At 40.3% G+C, this 13,994-nt stretch overlaps 1 protein-coding gene across 1 annotated transcript in view; it reads right to left on the minus strand.

Annotated features, from left to right (window-relative positions):
• Positions 1-528: 528 nt before the first annotated feature.
• The window catches only part of LOC104525663 (ribosomal protein S6 kinase alpha-2), a gene marked incomplete at its 5' end in the record, with an annotated part of 50,789 nt that continues 37,323 nt past the window's right edge, over positions 529-13,994 (minus strand). Inside the window, 7 exons of the mRNA XM_010168883.1 lie at positions 529-939; positions 1,336-1,473; positions 2,629-2,746; positions 5,247-5,323; positions 9,588-9,749; positions 10,920-11,078; positions 12,552-12,641. Coding sequence (XP_010167185.1) covers positions 814-939; positions 1,336-1,473; positions 2,629-2,746; positions 5,247-5,323; positions 9,588-9,749; positions 10,920-11,078; positions 12,552-12,641 — 870 coding nt within the window. The remainder of the gene's footprint in view (positions 940-1,335; positions 1,474-2,628; positions 2,747-5,246; positions 5,324-9,587; positions 9,750-10,919; positions 11,079-12,551; positions 12,642-13,994) is intronic.

The following is a 13,994-nucleotide window of genomic DNA, read 5'->3' on the forward strand; positions in this document are numbered from 1 at the left end:
CTAGCTGGTAGAGACCAGACACCTTTTTCACCCCTGATTCACAGGCTCCTACTCACACTGTTTTACGTGAATTCTTTCCCACTGTCTCATAAGACCCAAATAATTTCCTCAGAGGACCGAGTTTCTCAGAGGTCTTCTGCTCTCAGAGATCGATTAAGTCAGCGCTGGTGCCACACACTCCTTGAGTGGTGCTAGCTCCGTTCCAGAGAGGGCAGGGGCAAAGTGCAAAAGATTTCTTGAAATCAGAAGGTATTTCCACCACTGACAGCTCTCTCTTCTTCATGTTGTATAACACTTATTTCAAGTATGGTATTATTCATGTGTCTGCACTCTTCCTGGAGTGAGTGGAGATCAGTAGATGTCTACTCATGACCAGCTGAGCCACCTCATCAAGATGCATCCTGGAACAGCTGAACACATTCAAACTTGACTGTTCTTCATAGCAAAAAATGCCTTTCTTGAGAAACAAAATGAAAACAGTGTTCCCATGGACTCACGGAACTGTTAAGGACTCAAAGTAGTATTTCCTAGGATGGGAAGGATGGAGCACACCTACTTTATTTGACTTTATCTCAGTAAGGAAACAGAGCTACTGGCAAAATTGGCACATCTTTCTGGAGTTGTTAAACTCAAGACCCTGGCTGGAATGTAAAAGAAACAATGGAGCAAAGGAGAACTTTGCCTTACGCTGGGCTTCTGCTAGTTCTGATGATTTCATGTGCAGGTTGTCCAAAAAAGTTCTGCTAGCCAAGTAAAGATGAATCTCTCAAATGATAAACTGTGGGTTTTCAAAGAGGCCTTTTGGGGGTACTGCTACAACCTGGTAGAGGTAAGTCTTTTCATGCCCCTCCGCTGAGCCAGATTGGAGGACAATACAGGCTCCAGCCTTGGTGCCTGAGGTGCTCGGTTTAAAGCAAAGTAAGTGGCTGCCATTGCACCCTGTAAAATAGAGAAAGAGAAAATGCTGAGCTGAAATTCAGTTCTTTGATGCTTTTCACCTCCCTCTCCCTGTTCATACCCTGAAAAAATGGACATGCATGGATGATTTCCATGAAATGATAACAAGATTTAGGCTGGCAGACAGCTGGGGTGTCTCTGATTCAAAGTGGTGGGTAGCAGTGCATGCACAGAGTCCCACCAAGTCATGACAATGCAGCTTGAAGTTAAAAATATTGAGCAGGTGACAGGTCAAAAATCTTTAGTGTTGATATGGTGCCATATTAAATTTGTATTCCCTGAAAAATAACCTTCCCAATCCCTCTATCAGTTTCCAGAATATTTAGACAAATGACAGCTCATTCTGCAAGGAAGGAAGAGGCAAGGGTTAGGATGTACCTTCACCAGGTGAACATCCTGTCTGCTGAGTTGGTTTTGAGACAGATACTCCCTGTTCACTATCCATGGGTGTCTTAGGACTTGGACTGCTGTAAGGCGCTGATGAGGGTCTACATGAAGCATCTTTGACACAATGTCCTGGGTTTAAGAGGAAGGAAACAGTAAAACAGGAAAAGTAATTAATAACAGTGCAGGTTTTACTAAGATCTTCCTGGTGGCAGTGTCATCCCCAGCACGTCTCATGGAGAGAGGCATGCATTTTAGATATGCTATATCTTTTTTAAGTGTAAAGTCTAATCTTCAAAATTTTCAAGTGTAATGTTCAACCCTCAGTTTATACTCCAGCCAAAAGATAACGTCGAGGGTATTCAGCTTATTAAGTGAGCATTAATTACTGGTGACCTCATAGGGGTGATAAACTCCACCTAGAGAGGGTGCCATCTGGAGGCATCTCCTCACTTACTCCAAAGCATGCTTAGAAGAGAAGCTCAGAACAAAAATCTAACATTCAGGCAGCTAAAATTCAATGTGATCAGTTCTACCATGTCCAAATGTTTTACCTTCGAAACTGGACATCTGATAAAAAATTCATTGTGAGGCTCATAGGTGTTGGAAGCAAAATGAATATGTTACTAGGATGGCTTCCAGTTTTGCGGTGGGATGTGTCAATGCTTTTCCATTGGATACTACCAGTTGCTAAAACTGAAATCTCTTGCAGGAATCTCTAAATCCTGTTAAAGTTTCCGATTAATGCCAGGCAACTGGAAGCTTTCCAGGTTTCCTGCCCATCTACCTGTCTCAGACCAGTGCACAGCTTCATGCCCAGAAGTCTCAGTACCGGATGAATTTTATCTCCTGGGGTTTCCATGCTTTGTGATAGATGGGCAGCCTAAACTCTGAACTGTACAGGAGTTAAAAATGCTAGTGTGTAAACTGCCTGCTCCTGGTTAACTTTGAGGAGCAAAAAAGTGTTTCACATACAGATCATGAATTTGTGGCATTGACTGCCCTACACCTCTTTTAAAAGCTCAGTTGCACCAAAAAAGAGTTCTGTGCTATTTAAATCTCAAGAGCATTTACAACTGATGGTGTTATATTATGCTTTAGTTTAATGAAATAAACTACCAAAATTCCTGGCACTCTACTTCATGCAGAGTGATAGAAACGTAGAGAAGCAAGTTTTTATTTCATGAGGCGCTGAGAAATAACTCTTCTGACTATGTCTCTCAGGTTTGTTAAAATGGCAGACTGCAAGCCCATTTCTGAGAACATGCTGAAAAAGTGTTCACTGACCTTTGCAGTATCAGATACTGAATCCCAGTTTCCTCCTGTAAGTGCATATTTGCCACTGCCAATCCTGGCCAGAATCTCCTCTGGGGTGTCATCTGGTCCATTTGCAAAAGGAGTGAACCTATTTTAAAAAAAAGAGAAAGAAGTTATGGTGTAATTTTCAAGTATATGATTTCTAGGGTGTAGTGCTAACTGCCACTGATTACAACAGGAATTTCATATCAGAACGGACAACAGACATTACTGCTTCATTTTCACTCAAATTATACTGTCTGGTGGTTCCTGATATTAAGTTTGTTCTGCAGAGGAAAAAACTGATTCCTTAATTTTTGTTGTTGTTGTTGTTGGTTTTGTTTTTGTTTTTTTTTTGTTTTTTTTTAAATTTGGTTTGTTCTCATTTTTTAGGAATGTAATATTCTTTTTAAAAAATGGACAAGTTTTTACCTCTTTAATTGTTTTAACTCTGCTTTATTGCCAGTAGAAGTACCATGATAATGGCAAGAAAGGATAAAAATAATAAAAGAGCAAAATTAGGATCTGAAGCAGAAAAAAGGAAAAGAAAAAATAACCCTTTATAATCTATTTTGCAGTGCATTGTTAACCATAAAGGGCAAGTCTGTGGGGCAAAACAAATGATTTGCAACAGGTTATTTAAAAGCTTCCTGATCTAGCCAGTAAGAAGTTACTAGTAATGTGCACTCAGGTTTAGTGTCACATGCAGAGGGCACACTTTTTGTCTTCATCGAGTGATAAGGTTTTTGCAGCTGACTAAAATCTACCAGGCCAAATTTTACTCTGCATTCTTGAACAGTTGTGTTAGGTTTAGAAGAAGGTGGTATCTGGGATTTTTATACTTTTCCTTTCATCAGCCTTTTCTCTTCTAACACCTGCCAGTTTGGTTTTTAAATTGTTAAGCAGTGGGTTTGGCCACAGCTTCCTATCCCACCTGGTTTCTAATAGCACATTCAATTCCACATGCTGTATTTTCTAATTTTCAAAACCATATCAGATTTCATATAAATTCTGCCCAAAGAGATACATAATATTATTGAAATCTACACCTATTGAGAGAGATGCACTAAGAGTTAAAGACTGGCTAAAACTCCCAAGTCTATTACTACCTGCATTAAGAAGATCCCAGGCTTGTGCTCTAGTCCTGGCTGTCAGAACCCTCTCTGCTCATGGTGATGATGGGAGCAGAATAAAATCCTGGCTGCAAATAATAGTCAGTTGCTACTAACTCTCCATTGGTGGGGAAGAGCAAGACTATCCCTAAATGCAGTGCTGGCATGTAAAAGGTCAGTGCTTCTCAACTGTTTGCATTACTCTTCTTTTGTCTTGTAAGTGCAGAAAAAAGTGAGATACAAGTTCATAGCACCTGTTGGCAAATTTAATATCCACTGACTTGTGCAATTGATTCAAATATATTTGGATTTTTTTTCACATTTAAAAAAGAAGCATTTTGAATGTAATAACATAAAAAATGTGACTGTGGGTAATGTATTTGTTTTAGTTTACTGATTCTGCTTGTGTATCACTGTGAATGGATGGCATTAGCCAAACAGAAACAGGTTTTTTGTAGATTGCAGCAGACTGGGAGACTGCCCCAGAAAGTCACAATATATTTCAGCTAATGGTGAACACATTTGTATTCAGGAACAAAATACATGGGACAGAAACTCCTGGCACCTTTTCTATAATCCACAAGGCAAGAGTCATGAATAACAGAAAGGTAGGGTCCAACTCTTTGGTTTCTGTATAAATCTAGGAATGAATCCAAACTTCTTGCCATAGCTGAATGATCATGAAGCAGATTAAAAGAGCTGTGAGAAGTCACTGAAAAGTTTCAAGCTGCATGTAGGTATGATAAACGTGCACATAGCCAGCAAGAAAAAGGAAATTCAGGGGCCTGATAACTCCAGATTGGGTTTTCACACTGTGTTTCCCATTCACCCCAGATCATCTTATTCCTACCCTTCACTGCTTATTTAAATCTGTCTCTTTCTCTGGGTCTTGTGTGAATATTTAACTTTAGCCAACACATTGAAAGGGTTTTTTTTACAAGTACCCCACAAAAGTTCCTGCTGCCTGTTGCTGTTCTTCTTGGTGTGTTCATTTACTTTCTGTGTTTTCTGCAGCATATTTTTCAAACAGCATCTGAAAACCATGTTTGGGTTAGTTTTTTTTAAGCCTCCTAAAGCTGCTCAGATACCTCAAGAGCAACAACAGTAGAAGAATGAAGCTGAAGAGAATACATGTATTGATAGAAATGAATGAACACCCTCTTATAGATAAGGTGAACATGATGTGGCTTTTCATACTTCTGCACTTCTCTCCTAGTGTAAAACTTTCACACTGCTTAAGTGGTGAGTGAGCCTTTTAGGAGTTTATGTCTCAGTGAACACTTACGGACACAGGCTGTTAAAAACCTAAACAATTTGTAAAGTATCAAAGATATTTATGCATTCTGGAAAAACTTGTTCTAATTCTGGGTCCTAGTACATTTCTCAAAGGAGGCCAGACAGTTTGATGTCTCTGTCTGTGACTCCTTTCTGGCTTAATCACCAATGAAGTGCTGAGCCCACTGGAGACTGCTGTTCTGGGAAGACTTCTCCACTTACCCTGCCAACATGGTATACAGTAGGATCCCCAAGCTCCAGATGTCACAGGCTGCATCATAACCTTGGCGTTTAAGGACCTATGTGAAGGAAAGAGACAGGCAAAACCAGGTTAATCTGCATTCCTGAATTTTTAGCTTCTGGTCTTCAAAAAGCACTGATTAGTTGTTGTATCTGCTGAAGTTTCCAGGGCTTAACTGCATATCCGGCTTGAACAGGTGGCTGCCTCAGGAGCAAAATGTTCAGTAGTGGTGTAGAGCAAGGTGAAGCCCAGGCTGAGTGAGCTGGTTAGTGTTTGAGCCCAGCACAGTTGTCACCTCCACAGTGACAGAGATTAGTGCGGTTTGTTGGAGGCTCTGGGAGCCTCTCTGACCACCTTACACACAGCAAAGCAGACAACATGTCAGTGTTTTAAAATTTTTCTTAAAAGCAGCTCATTAATACTTTGCAATGTATCTTCCTAACATAAAGCTTACCAAGAACTCTGTGGATGCAACAAATGTAGGGGCTGAGTGACAGTGATAAGCATGCCTGAGTTCAGTTTGGATTTGATACAACAAATGGATGCATACTAATGCATATCTAATGTCAGATTAGTAAAGAAGCATGATAACTGCAAAGAAAGGTATTCTTATCTTAATTCTGTACGAAGAAAAGAGGCCATATTTAGGCTGGGCTTAACAGATAATAGGCTAAAACTTGATCACTTTTCCCTGTGGGGAAAATAAGACCCATGGTACTCAGCAGAGATCTCGCCAGTAGGCTCAATATTGGTACAGGATGGTGAGTTGTAACACTACAGCTAAAATCTGGATTTCATTCATGATAATACATACCAGAAGAAATGCCTATTTGAGTAAGTGCAGGTCCAAGTGAAAGTGAAGTCACCAACTGAGGTGGTATTGCTGAGATTAGGGGACAAACTTGGTTCCTGTTTGGCTCAGAAAAGCTCAAGGACTGCCTCCAGATCTCCCACTTCCTCATAAAAGCAAACTACCCTCTGTTTATTCAGACACACAAGGAGAGTTTTGTCCCCTTCTGATGGATCAGTAGGTACATTAAATTTTTTGCAAAGTACATGAAAAAGGAATGTACAAATTCAGCAAGTCTTTCTCTGACCTGCAGCCTTATTACCCAGGAGTGATTGCAGCTCTTTGAAGTCTATCACAGAAAAGACCAAGCCCTGCTAGGAAAAAACAGTTTTGGGAAAATGTTGCCTTGACAGATTTTACAAATGAGTGGTACAGCAACCATCTGCCAGGTATGCTGCTGAGCGAACACTTGCTACCTGGGAAAAAAACAAAACAAAACAAACAAACCAAAACCAAAACCCAAAAACAGAGACAAAGCCGCGTTTCCTCCTGTTGACAAAGCTGGTAAAATCCTGTTTCTGCCTCTCCTGCACATCATATACACACTCTCTGGCTGTTTTAATTGCTTTTGTTTCTTTAGTCCCTGCATTCATTCCCCCTCTGTTAATGTTAGTTTTTATGGGAAAAACTTCTTTGCTCTTTGAGAAACTCACTTGCTTCTTGCTTCACCTGTGAGACTGAAATATTTGACGTTGATCTTTTGGCATGGCCGTTCTTGTTGCTTCTTGATCAGTTATGTTTTCATTGCCATTGCTGTCTTCCTCCAATAACCAAGGACAATCTAACGCAAGGCAAATGACATAAACATGGGGCAGTGATGATTTTTAGTGAAACAGGGTATTAAGCAACCCCAAAATGATGGGCAGGTGTCACAGTGTGCTGTCATCCAGTTTGCAAGAATGCCTCTGGGTAACAGGGGCTTTCACTCTGTGCCAATGTCTAGGGAAAGCTTTGCTGGGAATTACTTTTTATCGACAGCAACTTTACCCCACGGATAACAACAGGATCTAGTGAGAGTTATCAGTTAGTGTCGCTGCTACTTGCAAACGTTTCCATCAGGTCTGTGTGACTGTGGTTAATGTGAGGACACTGAGCTGGCAGGAGCAACTGTTGGAAAATTTGGCCAAAAAGATTAGTGTTTGATCTAGGGGGCAGATAAACACAGTGATTCTAGCTACTAAAAAATACCCGTTAACTCTGCCCTAGCAAAACCAGGACACTTACTTTAATAGATGCTGAAGAATTTACCACCCATGAAGGGGTCTAGGTCACCCTAAGACTATTTGGTGCGATCTGAAATATGTACATGAGCTGGTTCTTAGCTCCGCACATGGCAGGGTGCCATGGTGAGAAACTTCCTCTGGGTTCATCCAGTTTTGATAACGGCTTAGATGTTTATCCAAACCCCTTTTATTTCTATAGGCTTTGATTTACTGGATTAACAGTGTTACAAATAAAGGCTTTTCTCAGTTGTGACACAAGCAGGGATGCATATGGGTATGAAAGCTAATCAACACTCTCATAATTTCAAATGCCAAAACATTAGTTCTTCGCAGATTTTGGAGGAAAACTGCTGAATAAAATCTTTTCCTTTATCTGAAAGGACCCTTCCCTCCTGGCCCAGCCTCGCCCATCCCTCCCTGCACAGAGCCCGGCTCGCACTAGGTGGCAGCCTGTGTCTTCCTCGTCCTCTTTCCTCGCGTCCTCCTCTAAACCCCAAATTCAATGTTTCCAAAATAAAGGCAGATTAAAGCGGGCAAACATGTCATCCTTCCTCTGCCACTCTGCTCTCGTCTCATCAGCTCAGCTGACTTTCTGCTGCCCCGTTTAGCTTCATGGGCGTACGGCAGACGTCGCAGCGAGGCTCAGACAGGGAACGGGAAAGTCAGCTCTAGGCTGGAGGGCAGCATTATATCACAGGTAAAATGTAAAAGCACTTAAGGCTTTATCCATATGCTCTCTACCGGTTCTGGTAAGGTTTTGATTAATCTCCAATGTTTCCTGCGTTAGCAGGACCTGTCTTACTCATCACAAACATCTGGGAGCGTGATTTCTGCTTTCAGTTCAAATTAGAAGAGTCTGATCTGAAACTGCATTGGGCTGGCAACGTTTGTGATTGCAGACACTACACAAAATAGCCCATCATGAAAAATAGCTGCATCTATTTTAAGCAGATTGTATCCCGGAGAAAATGGGAGTGCTTTAAATCTTGCAAACATGATTATTTTTTGGTTTAGAAATTGAACTGCTGTTGTGCCACAGAACTATTTTAATGTATTTTGATAAATTTTAAACAGCCAATTTCAGTTTCTAAAATGAAAACCCAATGAAACAGCAACAAAATAATAAACCAATCTGTCTTGGCAATGGAAGATATTTTGCTGAAAAAGTTCTGCTTTGAATTTATACTGCCCTGGCAATGGTCTCCATGTAACAAATTCTCCACCTGATGCTGGAAGGCTGCGATTCCTTTAACTTTTGGTATCATGAAAGGACCTTGTACAGAAATATCATCCCATTTTCTTTTCCTAGTTATATATCACACAGATGAACACTGGATGGAGAAGAGTTATGGGGAAGAAAGGATTGCTGAATGATATGAACTGAGAGACAGTGGTATTTGACAGTAGAGGACAGGTAAGTATTGAAAGGCAATAGTTTTGTATTTTTCTTGTAAGGACCATAAAAAGCAGAGGAATACACACGTTTGAAGTTGTGTATTGCAAATACTAAAACTGATGAAAAGCATCACTCCAATAAATGGAAAATTACCCAGGAAATTAACCTCTTGCTCCTTCATTGGAAGGAAGCAGCTATGAATGTCTCAAGGTTTAAACAGTCGTGGGATCTAAACCCACTCCTGTGGGGCTGCATGAAAGGAACTGCACCAGCCAGTGATGCAGAGCCACCTCTCCCCAGGCTCGGGGCAAGCTGTTTGGTCTTCCTCCTTTTTCCCATCTGTAGAAATGAGAAAGCAGCCTATTCCTACAGCCCCCATAAGAGGGGGGATTGGTACTAGGAAAGTCCAAGAGTAGGGATATTTCTTTAGCTCAATGAAGTAAATAATAAAGCTCCCACCGACTTCAGCATGGTAAGGATTTCATGCATGGATTTTTCTTTCGAGTCTTATTCCTGACATCAAGATTTCCCTCTTAAGCCTTATCTGGTTCCGATGTAAAGCACTACAGGGGAAGCAGTCTGAGCAGAAGCAGCCAGAGAAAAAATGGTATTTAACCTAGTAATGAGCCAAAGCATGGTGCATGTCAGTTCAAGACAGACACTGACTTCTGTCAGGAGAAAAACAACTGCCCTGACAAGACAAGGAATAGGAAAGTTATGGTAAGAGAGGCTATGCAAGTGCTGATAGCCTCGTTTCTGCCTTGCTCCTCTTGTAAAGGCAGTGAAGAAAAGAGAAGGAAGGACTGCTTCCTAGGACATGCTCATTACTCATAGCTTTGAAATGCAGTCTTACCTCAGGGGCGACAAAGTTGGCCGTGTAGCAGGGAGTCATGAGCAGCCCGTTCTCTGCTCTCAGTTGCTTGGCAAACCCAAAGTCACAGATCCTGATGGAGTCTGGGTTTCCTGACTCATCCATGTAGAGGATATTACTTGGCTTGAGATCTCGGTGCACCACCTTAACGAGAAAGCAGTGAGTAATAAGTGAGGAGAAGAGGTCAGAGAGCATCCAGGCTTGGCTGCCATGTCTGGTCGGCTGGTCGAGGTAGGTCAAGAGCTCATGCTGAAAATATTTAGGTTTTGGAGAAAAGTTGCTTAAAAGCCTTGGGCAAATGAAGGAAAAAAAAAAAAAAAGGTTAAAGTCTGTTAAAATCAGAAATAACATGTTCGACAGCCTCTGTTAGTGTATTAAGATAGAGGCTGTTGCTCTATGGGGGGAACTGAGGGCAGTCAGAAGGAGTTGCTGACAAACATCTCGGTGTCAGACTCTCCTGGAACCTGATGGCCCTAAATATTCATCTGAAAGGTGACGAAGAAATCCCATCATAGGAGCAAACTGTGTAAGGGTCTTCTTGTGACTGTCCATGGGAGTGGCTCATACCTGAATGGAGGAATTTTTTTCCTTATTTAAAATGTATTCACAAAAATGCTATCTGTAGGTACGCAACTTCAAGTGGCTAAGTGATTTACCAGATGTGCTGCATTTCAGTGGTGGGAAAACAGCCTTTATTTGTTATAGCAAGACTGAAAAACTATCATGAAAACATAAAAGCCCAAGCACAAAATGCAGTTGTTTTAACCATGAAACAGAATAAGCAGCAAATATTTGACTAGTCATACAAACTGCTTGTCCCTGAAAAGGGGAAAAGGAGAGATTTTCCAACTGCCGTATATAGAAAGCTTAGATTTTAAAAGCCAGCTCTTTAACAGCATGTCAGAAGCCTTTCCCATCAGCTGCTCAAGCTGCCACTTCATTTGGAAAGCTGAGCATTTGATTTTCTACCTATCTGCTGATTCAGCTACCCTATTTGAAATTCTCTTAAAAGATCAGGTACTGCAATAATGACTCTGATAGAAAGTAAATAAGTAATATCTCCTCAAGGTACATGAACTTGAAAATCAGTGCAGTTTGGGAATGAAAATACTACTTCAACATACTATAGTTTAGTTGGGAAATGGCTAAAAAGCCTATGATCCTATTTCACAAACCAAATGTAATTATAAAAATGGAGAAAGTTTTTTTTTTTAATTTATTTACATTTTAGAGAAGCAAAATCACAGCTCTTTGTTTTTTCTAAAAGTCAGATTTTAAAAAGGTCGATGTGGCTAGTCAAAAAAGAATGCTTACGCCCTGAGAGTGCAGGTAGTCCACCGTCCTGGTGATGGTGCAGAGCACAGCGCTGGCCTCCCGCTCTGAGAAACACTTCTGCCGAAGAATGCGGTCCAGGAGCTCACCTCCTCGCATCAGCTCCATCACCAGGTACACATATTTCCCATCATCATAGACCTGGAAGAGTAATAGAGTAAATATATGTTTTGGACCCATTAACTTGGTAAAGGTTGGTCCTTTAATCACAGTGTTGGCTTGCTTGTGTGAGATGTTGCAAGAGGAAAATGTCAGCTAATGTGTGGGAAATGTGCTTATTACGCTTAGCAACAGAAAAGGCAACTTAATAAAATGACTTAATCATCATTTTTTTCATGTGTCTGTAGCAACTTGCTGATTTGTCCACACAGAAACGTAGCTTTCCTGATCTGCTGTCATGTCAGTAGAGTAGACCAAGCTGCTAAAAGCAGCATCACTTCACACAGCCTGAAATGTCTGCTGGCTCTCACCCAAGCCTCCTCAGTAGTGTTCTGTCTTTCCGCTTCTACAGGGTAATATTTGCCATTTCAAATATCAATATTTCCCTTTGACTCATGATCAGCTAAATGAACTGTACTATACTGTTGGCCAAGACCTGCTTCCAATGATATTATATAGTTTATATTTGCAGTTCTGGTGAATACACTGTTGACATCAGCCACAAAATGTGTTTACCTTCAACTCAATTGCAAGGGGTAAAAGGCATTTTTTTGTCTAAATTGGAAAACAGCCATTTTCATGTCATAATCCTTTATCTGGACTGCAATAATAGGCGGTGTTATAGTCATCAATGAGAAATGTTTTTGGAAAGGAAAATAAAACTTTTTTTGCATGGATTTTAAGGTGCTCTTTAACACTTAGGAATGATGTGAGACTTTCTGAGGGTATGAGATTAGAAATTTTTTCTATACTTCTCTAAGGTCTGAACCATAACATACTGTCCACTAACACCAGCAGGATTTTGTTCTGTAAACTGTGAATCTGACATGGTGTGGACAATCCTAGGTGAGACCGCAGGCAGTGTAAGTAAAACATCTCTGACTAAAGGTCATTATTGCATATAAGCATAGCAAAGGCCGCTCTTATCATGAAATGCTGAAGAAAGACACCTTCATGTCTCCTCAGGCTCCTTGAGTAGAAGGTAAATACTTCCTGCCATTAAAACACTATCAGGGGAAACCCTAGCAACTTTGTGAGCTCTCCTCTTCCCAACAAAGCCAATACCACAGGCTGCATGGGAACGGCTGCTGCTCGTGAAGGAGCATCCCCTGCTCTGCAGCACCCCTGTGTGTGCTCAGCAACTTGCTCCAAAACATCCAGCTAGGGGGATCTCACTTCTGAAAAGTGCTGCAAAACCAAATGTGTTTTGTTGTTCTCCAGCACTGTGCCTCTTTGTTTTTATTTACAGTTGATTAGACAGTAATTGGAGAATGTTTAACCTGACTAGTCTTTCCAACTGCTCTCCAGTAATTTGTTAAATCACCTTTTTTCCTTGATTTCAATGAGTCTGGTTTTAGCTCTGACCTTCAACTGAAGAATTCTCCAGACATGGACTAGTAGGTGAGCCTGACCATAAGATGAAAATTAATGCTGAAGTGCTCACAGATTACTCACATCTTTAAGAGTAATGATGTTTGGATGCTGTCCATATCGCAAGAGGATCTCAATTTCTTCAGAGGGGTCTCGCTTGCTCTTGTCAATTATCTGGAATAAATGAAGCACAGTGTCATAAGATAACCAGCCAGCAACACTAAGCACAAAACAAGCAATTTCTACAGTTTAAACAAATTAATATTAAAAATTCTTCTATTAATCATTATTCTAGGAGAGGACAGCTCAAACCCTGTGCAAACAAAAGCCATGCTGACTATATGCCAAAGTAGATGGAGAAGTAATTAGTTTAGATTCTGAAGGCGTAGGCCCTCTTTTTGATGCCTACATTTTTGTTTGCCCATAAATAATGGCAGTTACAGTAGGTGTCATTTAGAAATCGAACAACCTAGAGAGTTTTAAAATAATAATAGTTTTAAAATTACCTCTGACATAAAAAGTGGATACGTTCATAATATTGGCATATGCTTGTTTGTCAGAAATGAAAATGTATAGATGTTTACTGTCAGGGGAGATCTGAGTTGAAGCTATTGGTAATCACTTGGTTCTTTGGACCATGCTGTTGTAAAGAACAAGAGAGTGGGCAGAGATTGCAGTTGGCCATATAACCAAACTTTGCCCATTCCTAAGCTAGAAAGAAATCTGCTCTATATATCACTTTTCTGTACTCAGCATCTTTTGCCTTATCAGAGAATACAGTGAGATGTGAAAACTTTTTACTTTTATAGCAGCAGGTCTCAGAAAAACATGACACCTGCTGCTTAGAGAGCATCACTGCATGGAAAGCCTGATGTTAGGATGGCACTGACTTCTCATCAATGCTCCTATTACCTGCATTTGGGATGTCAATCAAAGAGCTTTGATCATTTGCCCAGTTGAGAGCACCGATTAATGTTTCTCACTTCGCAGATTTAAATGACAAATATGAAACAAAAAAATAGCTATTAAAAGTCCAAGGGAGATCTCTGTATTTTGGAATCTCAAATGCAACTGCACAGAGATTAATGAAAGAATCATTCTACTAGAAACTCATTAGGAATACAGTATTTTGTCACAATTTCTTATTGCTAGAAAACAGAAGCAGTACTTTTGAATATCAGGTTTACTGAAGAGGAATGGGTGGCATTTCCAGAAAATCATAATTCCATTATTGGCTTGTATTTCAAGGCTTCCAACCTTAAATGTGGTTAGTTCTCTCTAAGAACTAGGCACAGAGCACAGATTTAAAACAATAGTGTTTGCAGGGAAACAACTTTTTAAAAAATCTCTTTTGTTAATGAGGATAAATGCTTGGCTGCTTCTCCATGCATTTTTAATAGCTTAATTATGGTGATATACATTTAAGTACATGCCTAGAATTTTATGCATCAATTATAATAGTGTATACTTGAAAATATATCAGAAGTTTTGTAGCATGCATTTCTAGTGATAATGATGGTCAGTAGT

This window comes from Antrostomus carolinensis, unplaced genomic scaffold (genome assembly GCF_000700745.2).
Source record: "Antrostomus carolinensis isolate BGI_N321 unplaced genomic scaffold, ASM70074v2 scaffold10660, whole genome shotgun sequence".
Taxonomy (NCBI): domain Eukaryota; kingdom Metazoa; phylum Chordata; class Aves; order Caprimulgiformes; family Caprimulgidae; genus Antrostomus; species Antrostomus carolinensis.